This window comes from Mycetomoellerius zeteki, unplaced genomic scaffold (assembly GCF_001594055.1).
Source record: "Mycetomoellerius zeteki isolate Tzet28-1 unplaced genomic scaffold, Tzet1.0 scaffold28, whole genome shotgun sequence".
Taxonomy (NCBI): Eukaryota; Metazoa; Arthropoda; class Insecta; order Hymenoptera; family Formicidae; genus Mycetomoellerius; species Mycetomoellerius zeteki.
In genome coordinates this window covers 480,358-505,819 of record NW_017257260.1, presented here as the reverse complement: position 1 = coordinate 505,819, position 25,462 = coordinate 480,358, and the positions used below count along the sequence as shown (strand labels likewise).

At 30.2% G+C, this 25,462-nt stretch overlaps 2 protein-coding genes across 4 annotated transcripts; both read left to right on the top strand.

Moving 5' to 3' along the window:
- Positions 1-724: 724 nt before the first annotated feature.
- On the top strand, positions 725-8,788 carry LOC108724201 (uncharacterized). 2 transcript variants are annotated; one of them, XM_018450437.1, is made up of 9 exons: positions 725-892; positions 986-1,124; positions 3,331-3,544; positions 3,617-3,878; positions 4,372-4,494; positions 6,652-6,813; positions 6,920-7,108; positions 8,334-8,533; positions 8,612-8,788. In XM_018450437.1, exons 3-9 carry the CDS (start codon positions 3,357-3,359, stop codon positions 8,775-8,777), a joined length of 1,290 nt encoding a protein of 429 aa, XP_018305939.1. In that variant the 5' UTR covers positions 725-892; positions 986-1,124; positions 3,331-3,356; the 3' UTR covers positions 8,778-8,788. The 2 variants fall into 2 exon arrangements, with proteins under 2 accessions (XP_018305939.1, XP_018305940.1); XM_018450438.1 differs by lacking the exon at positions 986-1,124.
- Positions 8,789-12,401: 3,613 nt separating this feature from the next.
- LOC108724200 (neural Wiskott-Aldrich syndrome protein) lies at positions 12,402-22,303 on the top strand. Of its 2 annotated transcripts, XM_018450436.1 has the most exons (9): positions 12,402-12,477; positions 12,732-12,901; positions 14,952-15,232; positions 16,452-16,522; positions 16,583-16,733; positions 17,493-17,775; positions 18,998-19,384; positions 21,781-22,034; positions 22,224-22,303. In XM_018450436.1, the coding sequence occupies exons 1-8, from the start codon at positions 12,438-12,440 to the stop codon at positions 22,027-22,029; spliced, it is 1,632 nt and encodes a 543-aa protein (XP_018305938.1). In that variant the 5' UTR covers positions 12,402-12,437; the 3' UTR covers positions 22,030-22,034; positions 22,224-22,303. The 2 variants fall into 2 exon arrangements, with proteins under 2 accessions (XP_018305938.1, XP_018305937.1); XM_018450435.1 differs by having other exon boundaries at positions 16,452-16,733.
- Positions 22,304-25,462: the final 3,159 nt, after the last annotated feature.

Sequence of the window (25,462 nt, the reverse complement as noted above, 5' to 3'; positions counted from 1 at the left end):
ATATGTATTCAGTGCACTGGACTGGCACCGTCAAAATATCTCGTGCCACTTAGTGCGCACTGAGTGCACACTACGCGAGTGTCGTGCGGTCAAATGAACACGTGACACTAGCTAAGTGCGCATTGGCATTGCCAATCGAACACGCTCTTGACACTGAGTGCAGCTAGTGCACCCCAATCGAAAACGATATTAGACCGGAATCAGACTAGGTATTGAAGATTGAGATTGAAGATTGAAATTTGACCAATCAAAACAATAGGAGCTAAAATTCCTTTGCCCTCATTGGTCAAATTTCAATTTTCAATCTTCGATCTCAATCTTCAATGCGTAGTGATTCCGGCCTTAGGTTTGTTCGCGTCGCATGCTCCAACATGTTCCAATATGCTCCTATCATAGCTCTTACTCATTCCAACGCGCTTGATAGTTCCACTTAACGTTCGCAACGCTCGCGAGCATAATTTCATCCTTGTTTAATATTTGTAAACGATAAGGAACGCACCATGAAATATAATACGTTTATGTTAACGATAAAGTTAGTACGTTTCAAATATGACCGGGAGTTGACGAAAATTCTAGACCAATCAAAAGAGGCCCTCTGATGGCCAGTCTCTGATTAAAGGGTCTCTACTTCAGGCTATTACGCTCCTTCTAGGTATTTCCCATGTTCATGATTTGCCTTTTTTTGTCAAGTACGGGTACACCAATGCCACCAATCCTCAAGAAATGCAACAATGGCATGTTCTGTTGATCACGAAATAGTGTCAATATAATATTTCCTGTATAACTTTTGTCGGTCTTCTCATATCTACTTGTGTTATTCAAATAAGATTCGGTTTCAAAAGTGACGCTTTACTGAACGTAAATTTACGTATTTTGTTAAAAAGTTCGTGAGGTAAGTTCATCGAAAAAAGACGATTTATGCTTGATACGAATAATGATTTATTTATACTTAAACTCTGTTTATATTGATATGGGTTTTTTAAAGTGATCCTCATAGAATCTCAATAGAAAACAGCAATCCATAAAGAGAGATATTTATGAAAATAGCGAATTTTAAAGTAAAGTCCTTTTGCATTCTCAACACAATACACTGAAAGCTTCATATAATCCCAGCTAAAAATTTAGTGAGTATCATTAAGCTTAGTATTGAAACACTGTAATTGAATTTCTCTAATTTAAGCCTCTTAATTTTTAATGTTCTTTTATTTACAAATAGGTATATATATTTTAATGAAATAAGCAGAGACTGAGAAAATAAAAGTTACTTATTTTTGCATATTAAAAATAAAGAAACTATTTTCCTCCACGAACTAAATTTTTTAAATATATTTTTATTTATGAAAAAGATTAGACATTGAAAAAAATTATCACTACATGACTTGAATGTGTCATATTTAATATATGAATATCTTCTCTTTTTTTAATATGTTTATCTTTTTATGTTAAATACTAATTTTGACTCACTTTACAATATTTGTATTAAAATTTTTTGCTGATTTCTACTAAGTAAAAATAAAATATTAATTCAATTGTTTATTAAGATATAAGAACTCATATACATTCAAAGAAACTCACGTAGTAATAAATTAGTATTCTATTAAACATATAGTAAATTCTAACATATGTGTACTTTTGCACTTTAGAACACATAGATAAAATACAGCAACAAATTAGTATCTGATATCACACATTTTACAATAAATCGTTACCTTACCAATCCATTCATTGCTCAGGATATCTGGAGACACGGTAGTGTCTCGACGCTAAGACATGGCGCGAGACACTGCTGTGCCTCCTTTACGCGATTATAATAACATAGAATTATTGTTCTTAATATTAATCAACAATGATGAATTCATCATGGTCGCTGAGAAAAAGAGAAAGATCAGACAAATTGCTACACGATATTCACAATCAACTGTTATTTGCGCAAGTGTCTTTAGATTTAGTTTTGCTACCAACTAATAAAACATTAATTACATTAAATGTAATTTCTCGAAAACTATGGTAGATACGGAAAAATGTTTTAAACAAAAGTTGTATGTTAGGAGGGGGGCATAAGAAGGTACCATTGATTTGACCTTGAGTGGTGTCGCCAAGGCCAGGTCAAAGTCACGTTGATTTTTTTAAATGGAATCCCCTATTTTTCATTACATTTTCTTGTAGCTATACTTCTTGTATACTATTTTATTTTAATATTGTTTCATTCTATACCTTTGATTAAGATTTTAAAGTAAGACGTTGTTAAAGTGAAATAATTTATATACAGGCAGAAGGTATGTGTATCTTTCTTTTTTATAAGATTTTGAAAAATCGCTACGATTAGACTTTGTTATAGGGTCTCTATGAATGAATAATTACATTTTTTTGTAATCATTACATCTTTGTTTCCAATATTAAATAAAGATGAAATGATTGTTATGTTACACTGACTACATTCGTCTTGCAGCTTTACAGTAATTACAGCGTTTTAAACAATGGCTGTGTTTAGCAGAAAAAGCAGCTTTGAAACTGTTGTAAAATTCTTCGATATGATTGGTTTATCCATTTAAATTCATAAGGAATCAAAAGCAAAAACCAATCGTATTGAAGAATTTTACAGCAGTTGCAAAGTTGCTTTCTCTGCTGAACGCAGCCATTTTTTCCTCCTCGGCTATCGAATATTAAACAAGGAAAGGTGATGCTATTACAAGTGCTGTGAACGCCAAAGTAAAGGCAACCATTTTCTCACTGGAAAGCATAAAAAATTTTTATATAAACAAAAATTTAAAAAAATAAAAACAGATTATTTAATACAAAAATAATTTCTTTCTCATATATAAAAACGATCCAGTAAGCAGTTTGTATCATTTATATATGTGTATGTGTGATTATTTAAGATTTTCTCACTGCTTCTAGATTTCAGGTAGGGAAAATGATTAGTTAGCAGTCAAAATTAGATTGTTTGATAAATTTTCATTGTATCACAATCTTTTTGGTTGTAATATGAAAAAAATCTTGTTAATTCTATTTAAATCCATGAAAATATGCAGGATTTATAATTTCTATATCTATAGCAGTTTCTATATCTAGAGTCTCTCAATTATTTATCACATGTAAAGAACATAACTTTTTTACAAAAAAATTTAAAATATAATAATTGTAGAGAAAACACAGTTAAAATATATTATATTTGCACACATTAAAATTTTTTAATTATTTATGACATTGTGTATAATATATAACATATATTAAAAATATGAAAATTACATAAAAATCTTCTCTAAATTGCAGAATTATGAAGAAGTTATTTGTATGTTGGTTTTTTATTTTTTCTTTTTTGTTTTATAGATAAAAGAAGAAGAGAGAAGAGAGAGATGAAAATAAAGCGCAGTAAGTCTCTTTCTCCTGAACCATCTAGTAGCAGAGATACAAAACGTATAAAACTTGAAGAAATTGCAAATCTAAATGGATCAACATCTCTGAATATCCTTGAATTCTCGGATGATGTTTTACTTAATATATTGAAATATTTACATCCACAAGATCTTATGGCAATCAGCTTGTGAGTTGTATTTATCTATGTTATATCTGTTGTGATACTTCTTCTACTATAATTTATTTCTTTGAATCATAGATGTTGTCAAAGATTTGCACAATTAACGCAAGACAGAACTCTGTGGAGAAGAGCAGATTTTCGAACAAAGCCTATATATCTAGAAGATTTGAATCAATACATGAAGTTTTTGCAACCAATAACAATGAGTTTGGCAATGCGTGGCAATCTGATTTCTCGTGAACGTTCATCTCTTACACAAAGATTTTTTAATAATGTGAAAACACTATGTGATCAACTCAAAGAATTGATAATTGAAGAATATTACATCAATGGAGATAAGGTATATTTTATGATAGAAATTATTACACTGAGGAATAAAATTTGATTTTTTTTCTGTCTTTGGCATGTGGAGTGTCATTTCTCGAAGATTTTTGGCCGCTGAATTTGAATCCGTGCTCAGCAAAATTCTGTCATATCACATTTTTTGAGCAAAATGAAGTAATATAGGCAAAAAAAATGACGATTTTGACCATATTTAGAATGGCTAAATCAAGTGGCCAAAATCATCAATTTTCGCCTATATTATCCCAATTTTTTCAGAAATGTGACGTAATAGGCAAATTCTGAGGACAGCATCGTTTTCATTGTCAAAAAATACTTCAGAAATGATACTTCGCAAGCCAAAGACAAAATCAGTGTTCCACAGTGTTATATGTGACATATTCTTGTTTTTAAAATGTTAGAATGTATTTAATATGATTTTTTTCTTCCTGATTTTTTCTTTTCTATCATAAAATATATATATAATTTACTACAGTGCGCGATTTTTACAGATTCATATAACAGATTTTCCATGCACTATTGAAAAGCTTTCATTAGAAGGTTGCAAAATGAATTACTTACAAAGCAATAAATCTTATTTTTTTAAAATGGATCTTCACATGCCTAATTTGACAGTAAGTTGATATTTTAATACAGATAAAGCTTTTAATATCGAAATGATGTATATTGTTTTTGCATTTTACTTCTCATTTCTTTTGTATTTGTGTTTACAATTATATAATTTAATTTTTGAATTGACTGCTTTATGTAAATTACTGTGTATAACATAAAACTAGACTTGCAAGAAAACAAGCAAAAAAGTTACATTACAATGCCCCCTATTTGCGGATGAATATATACAGGGTGATTTATTTTAATCGTAACAAATATTTCGAAAAATGTGGAAGATAAAGAAAATGTTCAAAAGTGGAACGATTTCGAGGGGGACACATTTTGGTTCTTTTTTTTCTAGGTAATGGTGCCAAAAAAGAAAACGAAGGTCGTTCCATTTTTTAAAAATGGAATTATGTTTTTTTTTACTTAATATGATTCCTCTAATTTTAATTCCTTTAAAACCACCTTTCATACAAATGTAGCTTCAAGCATAAGCTATCGAAAGTCACGTGAACAATGCAAAATTCAAGATAGATCCAATATGATGGACAGAAAAAAAAGGAAATAAGATAAAAGACAGTGTTAAGGCCATGGCACACACCTTTTGTAACCCCGGATCTACAATAGGTATTTTAAGCCTTAAGTCGTAAGAAATTGATCAATTACAGTCGAATTCGAGGAGAATAATCGACTATGATTCGTCCATTTCTTAAGGCTTAAGGCTTAGAAGGATCTACTTTATTGTAGATCCGGAGTAACAGTAATCATAAGATTCTAATAATTAGAATTCAAAAGAATTCTCGACTGTGATTGGCTGATTCTTACGGTACATTTTATAGTTACTGTTACAGAAGAGTGTGTGCCATGGCCTTTAGTACTTGAATTCACTTTAAAGTTTGTTTTCAAATATGTCGTGGATCCTCATTATCATTACAAATAAAACGAGTAAAAAATGAAAGAAGAATGTTTTTCATTTCCAGCGCAAAGTTATGTTTATCACGATTAGATATTTAACATAAAAAGGATATAATATGTATTCGCGCGCAGCAAAAACTTCATGAAAAGTAGAAAAACGAATACTAGTGCCGTTTCATCATTTTCGAAGCTCTTAATACGAGATTAAAGTAAACTTCTAAACTATTTTATATTTTGCACTTTTATGTCCGCCATTTAAAATTTTTTAAATTTGACAGCAGATTTGTAATCAGGATTCACGACACACTTGAAAACAAACTTTAAAGTAAATTCAAGGAGTACTGAGACACTGTCTTATTTTATTTCCTTCTGCTTCTTTATTGATTTTTTAATATATTTCTCAGATTAAAATATGTATTCAATTATTTTTTTAGATTTGTATCCATTAGTTTCCTAGATATGAATTTTTTAATATTTTTAATATTTGTAATTAATTTTATTTCATAAACGTTTAGTTGAATATAATTTCTGTTTAAATTATTGAAAAACAAAAAATAACCACATCAAATTGTTCGTCTTGAAATTCTCTATCAGAAAAAAAATATGAAAAAAATTTCGTTTTTGTTTCTACTCGAAAAATCTGATTGAAATAAACAAAGTCGATTTTTGTTTTTTAATTTTTATAAAAAAATTCTCCAATATTAGTACAAATACAAAGAATTTAATCATATTTGATTATGGTCAAAATTTCCGTTTCACGTTTTTTTAATTTTTCAACATATTAAATCTATTATTTAATGTTAGTAGATTTTTAATCTGCTGATGTGAGTTACATAAATCATGTTGTTTCATAACAATATTATAGAATATATTTTCAATTTTATAATTATTTAGAAAAAAGACGAAAATTCTTCAACTTTGTCATGCTATGTTTGAAGCACTTTTTGAAGTATGTTTGAAGCTGTCATTTTGGATATATAATCATATGAAGTTTTTATCTTGAATTTATGTGAGAAATCAACCCTTAAAATTTGTTAGAGTACTTGTTAGTATCGATCCTATATTGTATACTTAATGTATACTTGGTATTCAATATATTTTTCAATAAATGACTTATTTTATTTGTAATTTTTATATAAAAATTTATCTATGATGATGAAAAATGATCAAAGAACAATAAATACATTTTATTATTACTTATTTTCTCTATCATTATAATGGTAATTATTGATATTGTATTAAACATTCAATATTATTTTTAGTGTTTGATTTTAAGTAACTGTGAGTGGTTTACACCACATTCCTTACTAGTTATTAGCAAAATACCAAAACTTAAAGAACTCAGACTGAACTCATGTCATCGTCTGGGCGAGTGTGTTGCATATGCTAGTTTAGCAACTAGATTTGGATTCAAAACATTAGAGGTATAATATTTTTCTTGTGTATTTCAATCTATATCACATTATAATCATTCTTATGTTTATAGTCTTACTGAAAAGACATTGCACACAAGATGTTCTTATATTTCAGATTTTAGACTTACGGGATACAGCACTTGGGGATAGTGAAGTCGGTTGTTTTAGTAGTACTAAAACCCTAACGCATCTCTATTTGGAATGTCCTTCGACATGGAGAAATGATGAATCGCCTGAAGTTATACAACATCGGCAGCAACAAGCTTTGCGATTACCTATATTTGAAGATGGCAATCTAGCACAGGTACATGAAGAGAAAGTAAAGAAAGGACTACACACAAAAAGACCTATGCTCGCGGAAAATAAAATTCACATTATTTCTTATAATTTTGAAACGAGGAATCCTATGGTGCTAATTAAAATTCAGGATTGGCAAAATTACTTTATAAAAGTAACTCGTTACCGTTATCGTCATTTTTCTAAAAAGTAACTCGTTACCGCAAATGTAAGTGACTTGAAACAGTGCCGGTAACTTGGGACAGCATATACTTTTGTTAAATTCAGTCATGGTATTCATCCATGAGTCACTAAAGAAAATTTTATATTTAAACTTTCTTTAGTGACTCATGGATAGATACCATGACTGAATTTAACAAAAGTACACGCTGTCCCAAGTTACCTACACTGTCCCAAGTCACATTTATAATACCGTTAGCGTTACTAAGCCCGGTATTCATAGTCGATTCTTATATTTAAGACTGTTTTAAGTACAGTAGTAAGATATTACGAACCAGTCAGAGGGCCGTATTGGCATCTTAACTTAAGACGATCTTGAAATAAAAATGGACTATGAATATCGGTAATTTAAAAAACTAACAGAACAAATTTGTTGAGAGTTCTGACAGTTTTGTTGAGAGTTCTGGATAGCCCCTGCAGAGTTCTATCAGAAATCCTAATAACGAAACTCTGTAGAATTGAAATCGAAAAAGATACGGGCGGTTATAGGTGTCAATTTTGTAATTTTAAATTACAAAAAATTTTTTGACAGTTCTAGGAGTTCTATTGAGAGTTCTTTATAGTCCTTGGAGAGTTTTATATAAAGATCTTAATAAAAAATGCGTTAAAATATTTTTAAAGTTGTGACTATTTTTTAGATACCAATTTTGAGTGTTCAATTACGGTTTTTTTATACTTTCTCGAATGAGACTATTTTTAAAATGAATCCAGAACTGTAGAATTATATGAAATCTATCCAGAACTCTAATAAAAAATTTTTTTAAATGGGCTGCATGAAGTTAACCCCCATATTTTTGAATTGCAGTTTCATACCTTTAATGGCCAAATATTTCTTGAAACTGTCCGTAACTCTGGAATTATTGAAAATTTATACAGAATTTTGAAAAAAATTAATCTTTTTAATAATGGGGGGGCTAGTTTCACATCTTTATTTCTTAATTGTTGTATTCGCATTGTGGTCTTTAAAAATGATGCTTTAATATGGATCATCAGAATAAATTATTCTAATTCAGTTTTTAGTCGAGGATGGATTCTCTTTTGAAAATTATGGATTTCAACGATGTTTGATATCAGATAGGGCAATCTGTGCACTTGGAAGTGATACTTGTGATAGAGAAGTAGTAAATAGCTTTCTAGCTCCACAAGGAATGATAATATTACGAGAAGATAGACGAATATCTAATAATCCAAATCTTAAAACATTGGTCGTTAGGTAAGTCAATTGAACAAAAAAGTTTAAAAGCTTTTTAAAAAAATGGAAGATATTTACACCTAATATTCTTTTTCACAGAAATTATCCACGTGTAACAAATTCGAGTCTTATCCATTTGGCTTTAAATGCATCAAGATTAGAATACTTAGATGTTACTGGTACTTCTGTGACAAGAGATGGTGTTGAATCCTTCAAATCACAAAAAACCAATGTTAAAGTAGTCTCATCATTTGATGAGACATAGTCACGGTCATATCTAGCAAATTAGGAATTAAGAAATATTTATATTTTGTTAATACTTTTTGAAAATTAATACTTTTATATTTTTTTAAAATATACGTTATGCTTCGAGATTAAGATCTGTCTAATGTTCAAACTATTTTCTATAAATAAATAATTTCGATTAAATATATTTTAATTGCAAGAAAATAAAACAAATAGATAAAAGAAGGAGTCTTCGTAAAACCGGTTTTAGGCCCAGTTCGAATTTGTTTTCAAACTACCGAAAACATTTTGTTATTGTAAAGATTATCAATGTTAGGTGATTTTAGTTTAAACGAACATATTTAACCTCTAGAAAACCGGAGGCCCTTTAGGGACTCGACAGTGGTGCCATCTTTTTTACCACTCAACCCCATGATATTGACAAAAAAGTTCTAGCCCTTAAAATAAAAAAGTCGATCAAAAACGTGCCGGTCCTCAGAAGGTTAATACTTTTTTATTCTATAACTATTTAATCTCATTTTTATCACCTACACTCTTATATTATCGTGTTATTATGTCAACTATATATTATTTCCTTACGTATGCGTGTGTGTCCACATGTGTGTACGTGAGTATGTATGTACCTATAGTTTAAATTGAGAAAAATGTTGAAGTATTTATATATGTATGTGTGTATGAATTTTAGCTGAGGCTATGAAAATGTGTATGATTAATTGCTATTATATTTTATGTATACACTTTATAATTATTGTATTATCTAAGCTTCTCTACCTGCTTTACTTAGTACTATTGTATTACTTAAGCTTAGGCTTTTCCTTGAATAAATTATACTTGTATTGAAAATACAATAAATTTCGCCTGGTAACACTACTAGGTCTCTTGAAGCATTACAAATAATGCCATAATTAAGAGTTCTAGTAGTTCCTCCAAAAGGAATTATAAATTGATTTTTCAGTGTTCATTTTATTAGGGAAGAATTAACAGAATATAAAGTACATATGCTTATTAATTAATACATTAATTAATACATTAATACGTCAGTTTACAAAAACAGCATTACAGTACAAGGCGAACAAGCAGAATTCTTTCATTGTCTATAGGTACACTTTTGGGCGTTCACATTCTATAGGCTTCATTCTATATTTTTTCCATATATAGCGAGTTCTAAAGATAGAATATGGCTACAGCGTGTGAGTGCCTCAGCGAACGCAAGCTTATGTGTTGACGAATCAGTTTCAAAAAACAACATTGAGCATTTGTCTGATATGATTACGAGCACCTCGTAACCTTGTCCGTGTATTTTGTTTATTTCAACTGATTTCAACAAGTATCAACACTCGGGCGCGTTTAGATTCCCACCCGAGTGCTCCCCAGGTATGTTGTTATCCTTATTTAACATTCGGTGATCAACAGGGATAAAATGACACTGAGTGGCACTCAGGTGGGAATCTGAACGCGTGCTTGAATATTGATGTAAAAATAGTAAAAATGAGACTAATTAGTTACAGGATAAATAGGTGTCAAATACATATGTTTAAGCTAAGATCACCTAATTTCTATAATTTTTACAATAGTAAACTTCTGACGGTTTAAAATGAAATTCAAATTGGACCGAATTAAAGCTTATGGAGACTCTTCTTTTGTTCTTCTATGATTTTGTTAATATAATTACTATAAAGTATTGTAAATATTCTTAATATAAATATTTTCTGGTTGCCAACTCTAACTTTAATGTTTTAATTAATTATGACATTACACGTATTGTAATTACTATTATTATCAATATTATATTATTTTATTTTTATTTATTTTTAGTATATTATTACTATTATTTCTTTATTTTTTTTTCACAATTCTTTCCCCTCACACACACGAATGCGCGCGCACGCGCGTACATACACACACTTTCGTAGTACTACATATTACATTTTGACAGTCATGTAAAATTGCTTTTTGTATCATTATAGAATTACTTTTAATAATAAATGAATAAGTAGATAAGTGTGAATTATATTATATAGACATATGCATATATATGAATGTATTGTTACAAAATACTCGGTTAGTATCATGTTTTATGCACGATGAATAAAAAAAAAATACGTAATATATATATATATATAATACATATATATAAAATAGGAACATTGTGTTTCTTTATGCTTGCATGTGCGTACGTGCACGTGTGCGTATATGTTGTATTATATTTTAATTAAATCTTTAAAAATTATGTCATAAATAAAATACGATAGGTCGTATATTAGACTTTTTGTGAGTAACATGCATCTAAGAAAACAAACATACAATATTTAACCGATATTTAAAATGGTCTGTTTTAAGTATATTTCAACATTATAATATACTTTTATTTTATTGTTTCACAAAAATTGGTTGTGTAAGCTCATAAAATGTGTAATCTTGACAGAAGAATGTTTTTATCTATATTTTTACAAATATAATTTTATTGTCAATAAATAATAGCTTTGTGTACGGCACAACTAAAATTGAGAATGATATCTGGGGAATCGTGTTGATTTACGTTTTAGTTAATAAATTATATAGTGTTCTTCAGAAATTTTATTTTTATCAAAATAAATCTTTTAATTAGAAGTTTAAAAATTGATTAATATCTTAGAACGTATACTATTGAAAGAGGAATTGGCTATGTTCCAAAGTTGACTGCCTGTATTGAAAATCTATAGTGCACGTAAACTGTAGCATTTTCGCTGGCAGTAAATTTGGAACACGCCTTTCGCTGGCTCACATATAGAGACAAGAGTATGCTCTTGGCGCATGGCCACGCCCACTGGCTAATCAAAATATGTAGCAAGCATACGTCATCATTAAGCGCAAAATTCGAACGTATGCTTTTAAACATGTCTTTCAATCCGAAAAATTTTTCGACTTCTTTCAATCCGACTCATTTTTTGTCTTATGATGGTAATTTGTGCATCCTTTAATTGCACAACGTATTTTGAAAGTGAAATCATTCGACTTTGCACTACAGAATTTATTCGGCATGTGCTGCACATCAGGGTCCGTAAACTCCATTCATAAGAATACCAGTGTTAATACAATAGGTGTTTTAAGCCTTAAGTCGTAAGAAATTGACCAATCACAGTCGAATTCGAGGAGAATAATCGACTAGGATTTCTTATGGCTTAAAGCCTTGTGTCCACGATGCTAGAAATTGCTCCGAGATCTCGGAGAGAGAAAGAATTAACCAATTACATTTAAACAATTTAGTCACATGATCAATGCGATTGGTCAATTCTTTCTTCATCCGAGATCTCGGACGGATTTCTAGCATCGTGGACACTGGGCTTAAGACTTAAAACTCTATTGTAAATCCGAGGTTACTGATTACGTTTTTGTGTGTGCCATGGGCTTAATAGCGCGGTCCCATGGTGCGGAACGTATACGCAATGCGGAATTGGCGGAAGGCAGCCTTATGCTGGATTCACACTGCATCCGACTTTTCCGATAATATGAAGCAAAATTCATCGGAATCCTGTTTTCTGATTGTGTCGTACGACGAAAATCCGGTGCAATGTGAATCCAGCATAGGAAAGCGCATATTGGGGAACATTTGATTGGTTATTTCCAGTATTGCTATAGCCATTCCAGTATTACTATGCGCAATGTTTCACCTTATTTAATTCCACCATGATAGAAACAGATGGGAAGTCAGAACGTCAGAAGTGTCATCGATAACTCGAGTTGAGTTTTTTCCTGTTGGATTCGTATATTTATCAGGGGGTATTTGTTGTCGCAGAATATCAAAGACTTAAGGAGTGTTTTTTTATTGAAAGTTATTCCTAACGTAGGAATAATATATATATATATATGTATATATATATATTTGAATTGCTCTTTTCTTCTCACCAAACTATCATCTCTGTGTACGACTACGCTAATGGGCGATAGATCAATGTACATTAATGTTGTAACGATAATAAAGGAGACGTTTTAGGTGCGAAAAGAGAAGCGACCTTAGACCGAGTAATATTTGGCTCCGTGACGATCCTAACCTTGATCGACGATAACATGAAGTCGGACAATACGGACATGCATAGAGGTACAATACTTCTGAAACCGGAGGAAAATGAACATGTCTTCCAGTTAATAGGAAATCGATGCCAGGTTACAATTTTTTCGCATAATTATCAATGTTTAAAGCGAATATCTCGTTGAGTGTGTTTTGTTTTATATATGACGTACATGAAGTATCATTTTATTTTTTTTGTTCATCAAATGTTAAGCAATAATAGAATGATGCATCATGCATAAAACGGAACGTATCCATTGATCTACTAATTTAACATTGGTTTAATTGACAAATAGTTTATTTTTAATTTTTTTTTCTTTCAAAGGATCCTGCCAATCTTATGGAAATTGAGTTTGGCAGAATTGTCTAAAATTTTGATATTTTATAGCTTTTGGCATCCCGAACAAATGTTTTCATGGGATAACTCCCAGAAATCGTTTTTAGGTCCCTATCAGTTGATAAAGTAAATGCCAATAAATAAGTCTAACAGCAAACTATAATGTTTGCGATTGCTCCAAAATAATTCTTACTATACTCTCATTATGAGAACAACAAAATATCCATTCACTTTTTTATTGGAAAGTGTAGAAGATGCTGCAAATAGAGTATGAGTTAAGGGGTTTTGTCACAAACACATACATACACACATATACACAAAAGAAGTCAGTTTAATGCCGTCATTAGTTCTGGATCATGCTGAAAGCAGAAATTTTTTCGGAGCAATTGCAAAGATTAATAAATAGGCCTAATAATATTTACAGATAATACATGTACCGACTGATAGCAGACAAAGAGTTGATTTTTGTGCCCATAAAGATATTTGTACAGGATGCTGAAAGCTACATATAAAAAATTAAGATAGTTCCATCAATTTCCATAAAATTATGGCAGGGTCCTTTTATCCTTTTCATTACTTTTTATGCTGTGTCTTGAATAACATTTGACAACTTATTTAATTATCTGTAGTAATTATGTTTAATTTTTATTAATAACTCTTCATAACAATGTGAAAAACTGAAGAGATGCATAGTATATTTACAAAAATGCATATAGTTATAATTATTCAGCTAGATACTAAAGATGAAATTAAAGAAAATATGGTATTTTAAAGATCTCAGTTTTTCTTAGTTATGATTATTAATAAAATTACGATTTGTAATATATGATACTCATTATTTTTTTAAAGTTGTATGTAAATACAGGGTGTTTCAACAGTAACGATAAATCTTTCGCACAGAGGCAGAATGGACTAAATTGAGAAGAAAAGTCCTCTACCATTTTGCAATTTTCGCAATAGTTAACAAGATAATTGCCGAAAATTGGTCTTTAATAATTTTTTATTCGAATATTATCAACTTTACAGAAAAACTGCAAGAGACAAAAATTGTTTATTTTCTTCTCATAGAACTTGTGTAGAAAGAGTTAATATCGTATTTTCTCATGTTGGTAAAAATAAGGAAATGTAGTATTAAAAAGTTGATAAAAAATTCTGAAAAAATTCTCAGAACTCTATGAGAAGAAAATAAACAATTTTTGTCTCTTGCAATTTTTTTGTAAAGTTGATAGTATTTGAGTAAAAAATTATTGAAGACCAATTTCCGACAATTTTTAGTAATTAATATCTCGTTAACTATTGCCAAAATTGTAAAATGGCAGAGGACTTTTCTTCTCAGTTTAGTCCATTATGCCCCTGTGCGAAAGATTTATCATTACTTTTAGAACACCCTATATATCTGAACATTTAATTTTATATTTATATCCATATATTACAGAATTAATTAATATTTTTTATCAGGACTGTCTTATAATTATAAAATAATTTTAATTAATTTTATAGAAATTTTTATATTTTTTACAATTAACCCTTCGTGGTCATTCAGGGTCAAAATGACCCGAGCATCATCTTTCATGCTAGATGAAAGATGAACTTCTTGGCATCGAAAGGGCGCGTACCTGCCATCAACTGAAGGTTTGAAGCTTCAACTATCGATAGAGATGCTCAGCTTTTTAATCGAACTGTTAGTATGCATCTAGCAGCTATTCGCGCAAAAAATGTATTTTGACGTGTAACCACTAAGGGTTAAAATAAAATATGTTTTTCTATACATTTATTTTTTATATCGCTTATTTATATTGCCGTTTCAGTGTTTAGCAGCTGGTGTTATACAGTTATATTTGACTGAAGCTCCCTTACACAAGGATTGGATTAAAAAGAATACAGGTATTATTACCTTAATAAGAGATAATCCAAGACGAAGTTTCTTCTTGCGATTATATTGTTTGCAAAGGAAGATAATGATATGGGAACATGAAATCTATAATTCAATGGATTACAAAGCGCCAATGTCATATTTTCATACATTTGAGGCAGAGGATTGTATGGCTGCATTTAATTTCGCAAGTGAAACCGAAGCTATTACATTAAGGTATATTAGTAATGAATAACATAGTATTTAAAACCTAGAATTCTCAGCGATTTCTTTTTTACCATTGAAAATTTGGAATTTTCATAGAATTTTATTGGTATTCAGAGTATTGTTAGAATTTTATTTTTAAATTTAAATTTTATCTCTTTCTGAAAACATTGTTTTTGTGATGATAAAAAGAGAAGAAGAAAACTATTTTCGGTCAAAGCGGCTCTTGGTGTTTAGTAATATTTATATGTGATTATACAAATATCAGTTTAATTCAATATACAAATATAATAATTTTTTTTATCATTTTTCTGGGACGATTACGATAACTTTGGCCTCTCAAAATAAAAGTTATTTTTGAAGGCATTTTTTATTAAGGAATACGGGAAAAATAGTAAAAAAATTCTATAATCAATATTTAATTTGATAATCATAATTCAATTTTATAATCAATTTGAAAATAACCCTGCTACTGAGTGTACGACTTTCCATGCGAAGCGACTCCCACCCCACCTGTCCCCTGCTACGGGGTGCACGACTTTCCACGCAAAGCGAAGTTCACCACATTTTTTCTGTGTGTAATTGTTAGTTATTTTGGTATCTGTTAGTTAAAGAATTTTTTAACTATTTTTCTCATATTTCTCGCTAAAAATGCTTTGAAAAATCACTTTCACTTTTGAAGGGCCAAAATTATTGTAATCGTGCCTTTTCTTTGATAAAATGTTGACAATTAATTAACAATAAGTATGACATACATCCGCGTACATTCTCATGTGCCTCGCAAATTTTTATAATGAAAATTAGGGTGATATAAGTATAAAAAACAATACTTAGCATAACAAAACAATTTACTGATATTACAAATAACTTTTTTTATATTAGCTTATAAGTTTCACGACTCCAGTTGTAGAAAATTACAGATATTTTATAAACAGAATTATTAATTATAGTCTCACGGAATCCCCATTTTCTACTAATTTATAATGTAGAGTTCGTTTGCAATGCTTACATTTTAATTTATTTGAAAATTGCACTTAAAAATTCTCTAATTATATCTAGAATTTTGAACAAAAATATCTACAGAATCCAAGAATTCTCAGGGAATTTTTTTACAAGATTTTTATAAACACCCTGAACAAGAATGAACGATAGTTTTATAAGTAAATTAGATTGATTAAAAAATATATAATAAGGAATGATTTATAGAAATAATTTTTTATTTTCTGAATAGAAATATACTTCTTGGAAAATTAAATGCTAAACGTCAAAGAAAGCAAGAAAGAAAAGCAAAAGAAATGCAAGGTAATATTACTTTGCCTCGGAAGAATCAAAATAGCATACCACCCTTTACTGTTACATCAGGTTCTTCAGGTAATTTGTCAAATGGTGCACTTGCTGGTGTCAATAGAAGTGCTTCTAGCAGTTCAATGTACAAAAATAAAAAGAAAAGAAGCGAACAAGATCTAAAGCGTAAATTAACTAAGGATGATATTGGCCTACCTTCTAATTTTAGGTATAGATTTAAATTTTATTTTATGTAATTTTTTCCATTAATTATATATAATATTAATTGAGGGGATTGGCGGAATAAAGGCACAATTCTACTTAGGCCCTTTTTCCAGAGATTAGCGCAAATAAATAAGGAATTGATGTTGCTTATATTAGTTAAATATGAACATATTTCAATTATTCTGTGGTGATGAAAATGATATAATTTATGGAAAAAGGGCATAAATGATTTAAAATCATTAATGAGATTTTTACCAAAGACTGAACGAAAATGGTACGACAATAATGTGTTTTTATTACAACATATTTATGTTAAAAAAATCTTACGAAAACTCATCAGATGATGAATGAACATTATTTCAATTTATTTTGTACAAGCGAAAGTAAAATGTATTTCACATTCATTTTGTATTTCTCCTAGAAGAATGTGAAAATAAAAAACATTTCTGCAGTTTATAGTCTTTTCTTTCTGTCGATTTTTACAATATTATGATCAATATTCGTAAAAAGGAACTAAATGCATTTTTTAAATTACAAATAACTTTTTAAATATTAATCATAATACAGAAATATTACAACATATAACTTTTCAAAGACATATAAATATACATTTAATACTGTTCCTAGTATGTTGTGATATAATAAAAAAGTAACAAGTTACTTTAATTTTTATCAAAATCAAGATTTTGTAATTAGGCCTTTATTCCGCCAATTCCCTCAATTATACATATATATATGTAAACATATATTACTTTGTTTACAGACATGTGGCACATTTAGGATGGGATGTAAATAATAAAGGTCTGGAATTAGATTCTGTAGATTCACAATTACAACAATTTTTTAATAATGCTGGTGTTTCGGAATATGAACTTCAAGATAAAGGCACTCGGAAGTTTATTTATGATTTCATTGAAAGGAATGGAGGTATGAGTGCAGTGCAAGAAGATATTCGGCCATTGGTCAATGCAAAAAATAGTAATCAACCTCCTGCACTGCCAGAGAGACAGGAATATCCTCCACCTATTCCAGCACGAACAATACCTGTGAGTTGATCATTTTGTATATTAACTATAATTGCCTTCACGGAAGGATCACAATTTGCATAGGTTGCGATCAAGTTGAGAAACTCAAGCACATTATTCAGTGCCGCATGCGTTATGTAGGCTGCGTTCAGTAGAAAAGGCAGCTTTGTAACTGTTGTAAAATTCTTTAATATGATTGGCCTTGCCCCTTAGTTCCTCATTAGAGCTAAATGTATAAACAATCATATTCAAGAATTTTACACCAGTTACAAAGCTGCTTTTTCTGCTGAACGTAGCTATTGTCGTACACTTTAGTAACCCAAGATCGTGCTTCTGTCCATAAACGCGGTATATATACTAATATACAGGATGTCTGATAAGTTTTGACAAAGCGCTTGTATGTAGAAAGAGCGGACTAAACTGAGTTGAAAAGTCCTCCATTTTGCAATTTTCGCAATAGTTAACGAGATATTAATTACTAAAAATCGCTGAATGTTGATTTTCAATAATTTTTTATTCATACTATCAACTTTAGAGAAAAACAGCAAGAGATAGAAATTGTTTATTTTCTTCTCCAGGGTTGCCACAAATTTTTCATCCCAAAATTTCCTGATTTCCAAACAAAATTTTCTGACTTTCTAACCTCTGATGTGACCTTGACCTGACCTTAACGACGCCACCCAAGGTCAAATCAATGATACCTTCTTATGTCCCCCTCCGAACCATACAACTTTTGTTTGAAATATTTTACCGTATCTACCATAGTTTTCGAGAAATCTTAATGCATTATTTAAAATGGAACATCCTATAGTGTTTATAAACACTGTACGCGTTATACGTCGCTCGACGAACCATAGCTTAGCCGTAACAGCATACGTATGCAGCGGATTTTTAAACTCGATTTTCTCGAAAACTAAGCAGGAAATCGAAAAATTTTATTCTATATATTATTTTTACTTTTTTATAAGAAATCATGTCGTGCCCGCTTTTACATTTTATTCGGCTGGATCCTGTATATAGTATATATATTTACGCATTAATTATTTAAGCATTAAAGATCTAGTTTCGACCGTTATAGGCTTTAATATTCTTACTTATATAATTTATTGATTTATTTACATTTGCACATTTTACATTACTAGACGCAATTAAATTATTGATATCATATATAATGTTAAAATAAATATTAAAATAGTATATAATTTTAAATATAATAAAATGAAAACAACATATTGTGTTTCAGCATCAGATTCGCATTGCTCCGCCTTTACCTCCAAATCGTTTTAATGCATCTTCTGCATTACCGAGTGTGCCATCTAACTTACCTCTGAGCACACCTTTGAATACTTCATCGAATATTCCACCAGTACATAGAACCTTACCATCGAGACCACCTCCACCAACTATAACATCAGCACCGGCTCTTCCTCCACCTCCACCTCCACCTCCAGCTCCTTCAAAAATCAGTAGGAACGTTCCCACACCACCGCCTTTGCCACCTTTATCCGATTCAAATAGCTCTAACAACACAACAATAAACACAAATGTTACTAATAACAATAATGAGGAGTCGATAACTGATCTTAGACCAATGCTCATGGAATCTATTAGAAGTGGTACAATTTTAAAGGTATGTACAAGTATGAGTAATCTATCATTTCTAGTTAAGAATTAGTGTTCATTTTATTTTTCTGCCCTTTTCTGTAGAATTTTCTCTCGTACAAAATATGAACATAATTGTATAGAAAAACGCAATCGTTCTAATTTCTTGAATTTTCGTACTTTTCTAACCTCTTGCATAATTTTTGTATATATATATCTATTTCTCTCTTTCTCTCCCCCTCTCCCTCTTCTCCATCCCTCCCTATAATTTCCTGCCTCCCTCCTCTTTCTCCCTCCATCCCCTCCCCTCTCTCTCTCTCTCTCTCTCTCTCTCTCTCTCTCTCTCTCTATGTGTGTATAAGGCTATGGTCCATTTGATGCTACGAATGCTTCGAAGTATTTTTTAATTGGTTAATTAACAAAATTCTTTCATCTGATTGGTCAATCAAAAAGTTTCGAAGCATTTGTAACGTCAAGTGGACCGCACCCTAGTTAGTGCACCAAAGTACACGTTCACCATTGCTCGTTAAAATCCAGTTCCACAACTCACGGTTAACTCTTAACCGAGGTGCAATTTGTTTCTCATCTCTTTCCAATTTTATGGAACCTGGACCCCAATATTATCGCACGCACGATAGTGAATTTACGATTAGTGAACTCATGAACAGATAGCCGTTTAAGCGTTGTCTGCAATTGGTCACATTGGTCATACCCTTATTAACTTAAAAATTATTACTTAAAATAAAAATGTACAAATAATTTTTTTAACTTAATTTTTCGAGAACTTTCTTGCTACAGTATTTTGATTAGTAAATTTCGGGACATCGTGTGAGTATATATACAGGGTGCGCACTATCAGCGCTATTTGTGCTATTCTTGTTTCACGTCTATCTCAATAACACTGAATCAATCAAGTATTCTATGTATGCTCAATGAGTATGCGAAACGAAAGTATGGTTATTTTGAATTTATGTCGTATCGTAAGCGAAAATTACAATCAAGTTTTAAGAAATGGAACAAGCACTATGAGTAATAACGAGCTTTTTTTACACGCAATCCGTATTATAAGTTTGATCACGCGGTCACGGAGAAGTTCGAATGCATGTGTCTCAGCAAATGCATGTATACACACGTGCGAAAAATACTATCGGTAATTATTTATTGATAAAAAAAATACACCAATCGAGGCGTAAAACAAATTTTTTTTTGTGAAACAAATTTAGCAGAAAAAAGTGTCGCTCGGCTATATTAATTATTAGTTATTAAATACTTAAGTATTATGTATAAGGTTAGAAGATCCGTTATATCGAGGAACGAAACCCCTTCCTCTGTCTGTCATATTAATACATAACTTATAATTGAAAAAAAAAATCACTAAGAAATTAGATATTTAACTGCGTTGTGATTAAAAAAAAGAATGAAAGTTTATTATTAACATACAGCTTCATATGACTTCGTTTTTGATATATGATATATGTCTTATCTTGCGTAAAGTCTAATCTTTTTAGTATCTATTACTTTTAATATAGATATTGTAGACTCAATGCATTTAATAAGACAAAGATTTAATACATAAAATGTATACGCATATGGCCACCGAATATGCACATATTTAATTAATACACTTATTATTACATATGAGGAGCAAACTTTCAAAATGCGTTTCAAGAAAATTACACACTTTACAGAAAATAACAATATGTCAATCAGTAGGATGTGAAATATTAAACAAAATTGCTAAACAATTGCTAAAAATGTTAAACAGATACATTTTGTTTGTCTCTAGTTAAAAAACATGTACTTAAAAATGTCTATGTATATTTTTTCAACATATAAATTAACGATGAAAAAAATGTTTTGGACAAAATACATTTTGGAATTCTGCTCTTCATATGATATTTTAACGAGTATTCATGGTTTCTGCAAGAATATTTTATAAACAAATATTCCTGTAAAGTTTTATATATATCTAAAATTAAAAAGTAATGAGGAATGGGCTAATGAGAGTGAAGCGCTGTAAACGTTGTGCAAATTTTATATATGGATATCTTCAATTTATTTGGATGTTTCGATTCACGTTCGAGTCATCTTCAGCAAAAATCCATGAAAATTACAAAATTACAAAATTGAATCCTTAGCTAGAGAACCCAATCAGTCATCACATAAGTTGTCATTCTACTGAAATCAACTAGATGCAACGACAATTTATGCGATGACTTTTATTTATTGCGAAAAAATTTTCCTCGGCCGGAGTTGAATTAAATATATTTTTATTTCAATAAATGTACTAATCATTCAAGTTAATTTTTTTTAAAAAATTAAAAAACAACGAAATAATCTCAATCTTAATCTCAACTACATCAGAAACATTAGCATAATTTGTGTTGTGTACGTTTGTTTGTAAATAGAAGTTTTACTTTACAGAAAGTCGATAAGACAGAAATGAAACCAGCATTAGTTGAGGATTCAAGGTGTGAGTTACTACGACAAATACGTGAAGGCATTGAATTGAAACCTGTTCGAAACGAAGCAAAATCGAATTCAATACCTGCACTTCGTGGTGGCTTGGCCGATGCATTATCTAGAGCTCTAGCTGAACGATCTCGTGCAATTCATAGTGAAAGTGAAGAATCCACTAGTGATACTACCGATGACGATGAATGGGATGATTAAATCAGGTTAGTTAATTAATTTATGTTATATATTTCACTTATACACACACGCGCACACACACACACACACACACACACACACACACACACACACACACACACACACACACACACACACACACACACACACATTTGCTATATCTTTACTATGTATTAATTTTTCATATTAACAAAAGTATACAACAATTTTTTCAGATAAAAACTTAATTGAAAGGCTATAACATACTACTGTGATAAATGCATTATTAATAAAGACATTAATAAAGTTATCTATAAATATGTATTGTGAATGATTCAATTTTAATATCTGAAGAAAAGTATGAATTAGACAAAAATATTTAAAACGAGTTATTTATAGATAAAATTTAAAATAAAAGCATTATACATAAAGAATAGGGCAGGTAAGGTCAAGAGAGTATAGTTTAGTAGTTTATAAAAAAAAGTTATTGTGTTTGGTATAAGTGTTAATATATAAACATTTTTTAATTAGTGGAGTTTAAAAAAATTTCTTTGTATATACACACACAAAAGTTATTTTGTGGATCATTTTTGTTGCAATCACTTAAAATTATATGTAGAATTATTCTTCAAAGACATTTTACAAAATTAATTATACCTATTTCAAATACAATAGAATGATATGTTTGTTTAATTTAAAATAAATAATTTGAATATAACAAATAGTTTAATAATATGTAATCTTATTAGAAGAATAAATAGTAATATATCATAAAAATAAATAATTAAAATCAGACCTTTTTACGTATTATTAAAGCTCCTGAATTATAGTCACCACAGCCTGAATTGTAACGTCAGAAGCAAAAAACGATATGTTAATTTGTATTACGTGTCATTTGTAAATAAAGACAATTTGAATAAAACGAAATGATAAGATCACTTTAAAGTAATTGTAAAAAGTGATGAAAGACACGTGTAAGTGAAAATAGACTACGCATGCGCATCGAATAAAAGCACATAACGTGTTTTTTTATGATTATTTATTGACTGTCAGGGGGAATAAGGATAGCTTCGTCCATTTTTACAATTGTTTTAAAGCGATCTTATTCTGTTTTATTCAAATGGTCTCTATTTACAAATGACACGTAACACAAATTTACATGTCATTTCTTGTCTATGACATGATTTCAATATGGCCGCGGCGATTACTCAGGAGTCTTAAAAATGAATGATTTCAAATTTACATATGTGTTGATCGTTATATAAATTTTATAAAGTAAAATAATTTTTTTAGAAAAAATTTATTTTACATCTCTACTAGTTAGACATATTTACATTTTAGCATTTAAATCAAGCACACTATATGTGTATAATAGATTTAATACTATAATTATAGTAATATGAGATTTATCAAAATAATATTTGATTTGATACAAAATATTTATATATATTGGTATTTGAAATAATCAAATTTAGTTTTATGGTTTTATTACATAGTTTATCATATATTGTCATTTTTGATAAACTATGTATTACATATTTATTAATGTAAATTTATTTTTATGTACCTTTATTATTGTGTCAAATAAAAATAAAAAGCTTTTGAGAGCCAATGCTGGATGTTGTTGCGATTAAAGTTTATTGTATATAACAATTGATTGGACGTTTCGATCCTCGGTTAAGATCCTCTTCAACAATTACAGTACCGGTCGAAAGTTTAAGTTCACTTTCCATAAATATACAAATTCGAAAAAGAAGCAACAATACCGGCATGTGCATAAAACATCAACAAAAACATCAGCACAAGTCGTACTATAGCGCCACGCATTTGTTTCATGGTAAATATCCACCACAAGTCTAAGTTACTTCGAAACTGTGTTCTGATGGTGTTATTATAGTGAGTTCTGCAAATGTGTTAATAGCTTTACTTATTTTTTTCTTTTCCTGTTCTGAGGTAAGTCTCATTTAGAAATCATAACTGTGCTGTACTGTAACTAGATGCAAGTAGATTTTATGTTTCTGAAAAATACAGGTCATGATACCGTAAAGAAAGCTACAATAATTTTTTCTGTTTTTTAGTATAAAAGTATGGGACAGAAACAAGATTTAAGTAAAAAGATATATAGCCACCAAAAAACCACTGCTACGGAAACAAAATAAAGTAAAAAGGTTACAATGGGCTAAATAACAAAAAGATTGGTCAGTAAATCAATGGTATAAAGTATTGTTCTCGGACGAGTCGAAGTTTGAGTCGAAGTTTTTGGAGGAAAACGCAGGCAGTATGTTCGTTGCCAGGTTGGTGAGCGCATAGTGAATTCGTGTTTAATACCAACAGTAAAGCATGGCGGATCTGTCATAGTTTGGGACTGTTTTGCCAAAGATGAAGTCGGAGATCTCGTAAAATTGAGGGAATTCTAGATAAAATTCGCCATATTTTACAATGTCATGCTTCTCCATATGAAAAGAAAATAGTGGGTCATGATTTTGTTTTCTAGCTGAATAACGATCCTAAGCATACGTCAAAATTGTGTAAGTACATCGCGAACAAAGAAAGCAAAAAGAGTTAAAATTCATGAATTGGCCCTCAATCACCTGACCTGAACCTAATCGAACTACTACAGGATGAGTTGTACAGAAATGTGCGAAAAATGCGACCAACTAATCAAAATCAATTGTGGGAGTTTTTGCAAGTGTGCAAGACTCACATTTCAGTTACTGCTTTAAAAAAGTTAATAGAAAGAATGCCCAATGTATGTGCTGCTGTTCTGAAGTCTAAAAGAAGATATTTTGAAGAGTCAAAAATCAACAAAAATATAATTTAGTTTTTATGCTATTTTAGTTTACAACATTACTTTTTTCCTTGAAAATAAAGCTGTTAAGCCAGAATTGATTACGAAAAACTTGTATTATTAATATATTTCCCATCAATCTAGGGGTCAACTTAAACTTTTGACTGGTAGTGTACATTAATAACATAACTAAATATATACAAAATTGATTACAAATTATATGCAATTATATCATTAAATTGTGTTTAAAATTACAAAAAATATTTATTCGTCGTTATGTGAACTATGGATAAAGTATCTGAATGAATAGTCAATTCGCATCCTTATATGTCCAATAATGTCCATTAAATTTCCAAATTTAATGGCAGTTTAAAGATGGATATATCATGCGATGTTGACAGCACGCTTGTGGATTTAACGAGAAACTCAATAGCTTCCATTGGTCGCGTTCAGCAGACTCAACTGTTGTGGAGCGGATCCGTGAGCGCTCACTGCTATTGGTGTATTCTTTTAGATCATCCAATAGCAGCGAGAGCTCATTGATCCGCTCCGCAACAGTTGAGTCTGCTGAACGCGACCATTAGATCCATCTTGTAGCGTTTTCTACTGGGAGAACTAGTGCAACACTAGTACATACCGAGTGCAACTTTATTGTTCCACTGTGAAAACCAGTTCACATATTTTCAG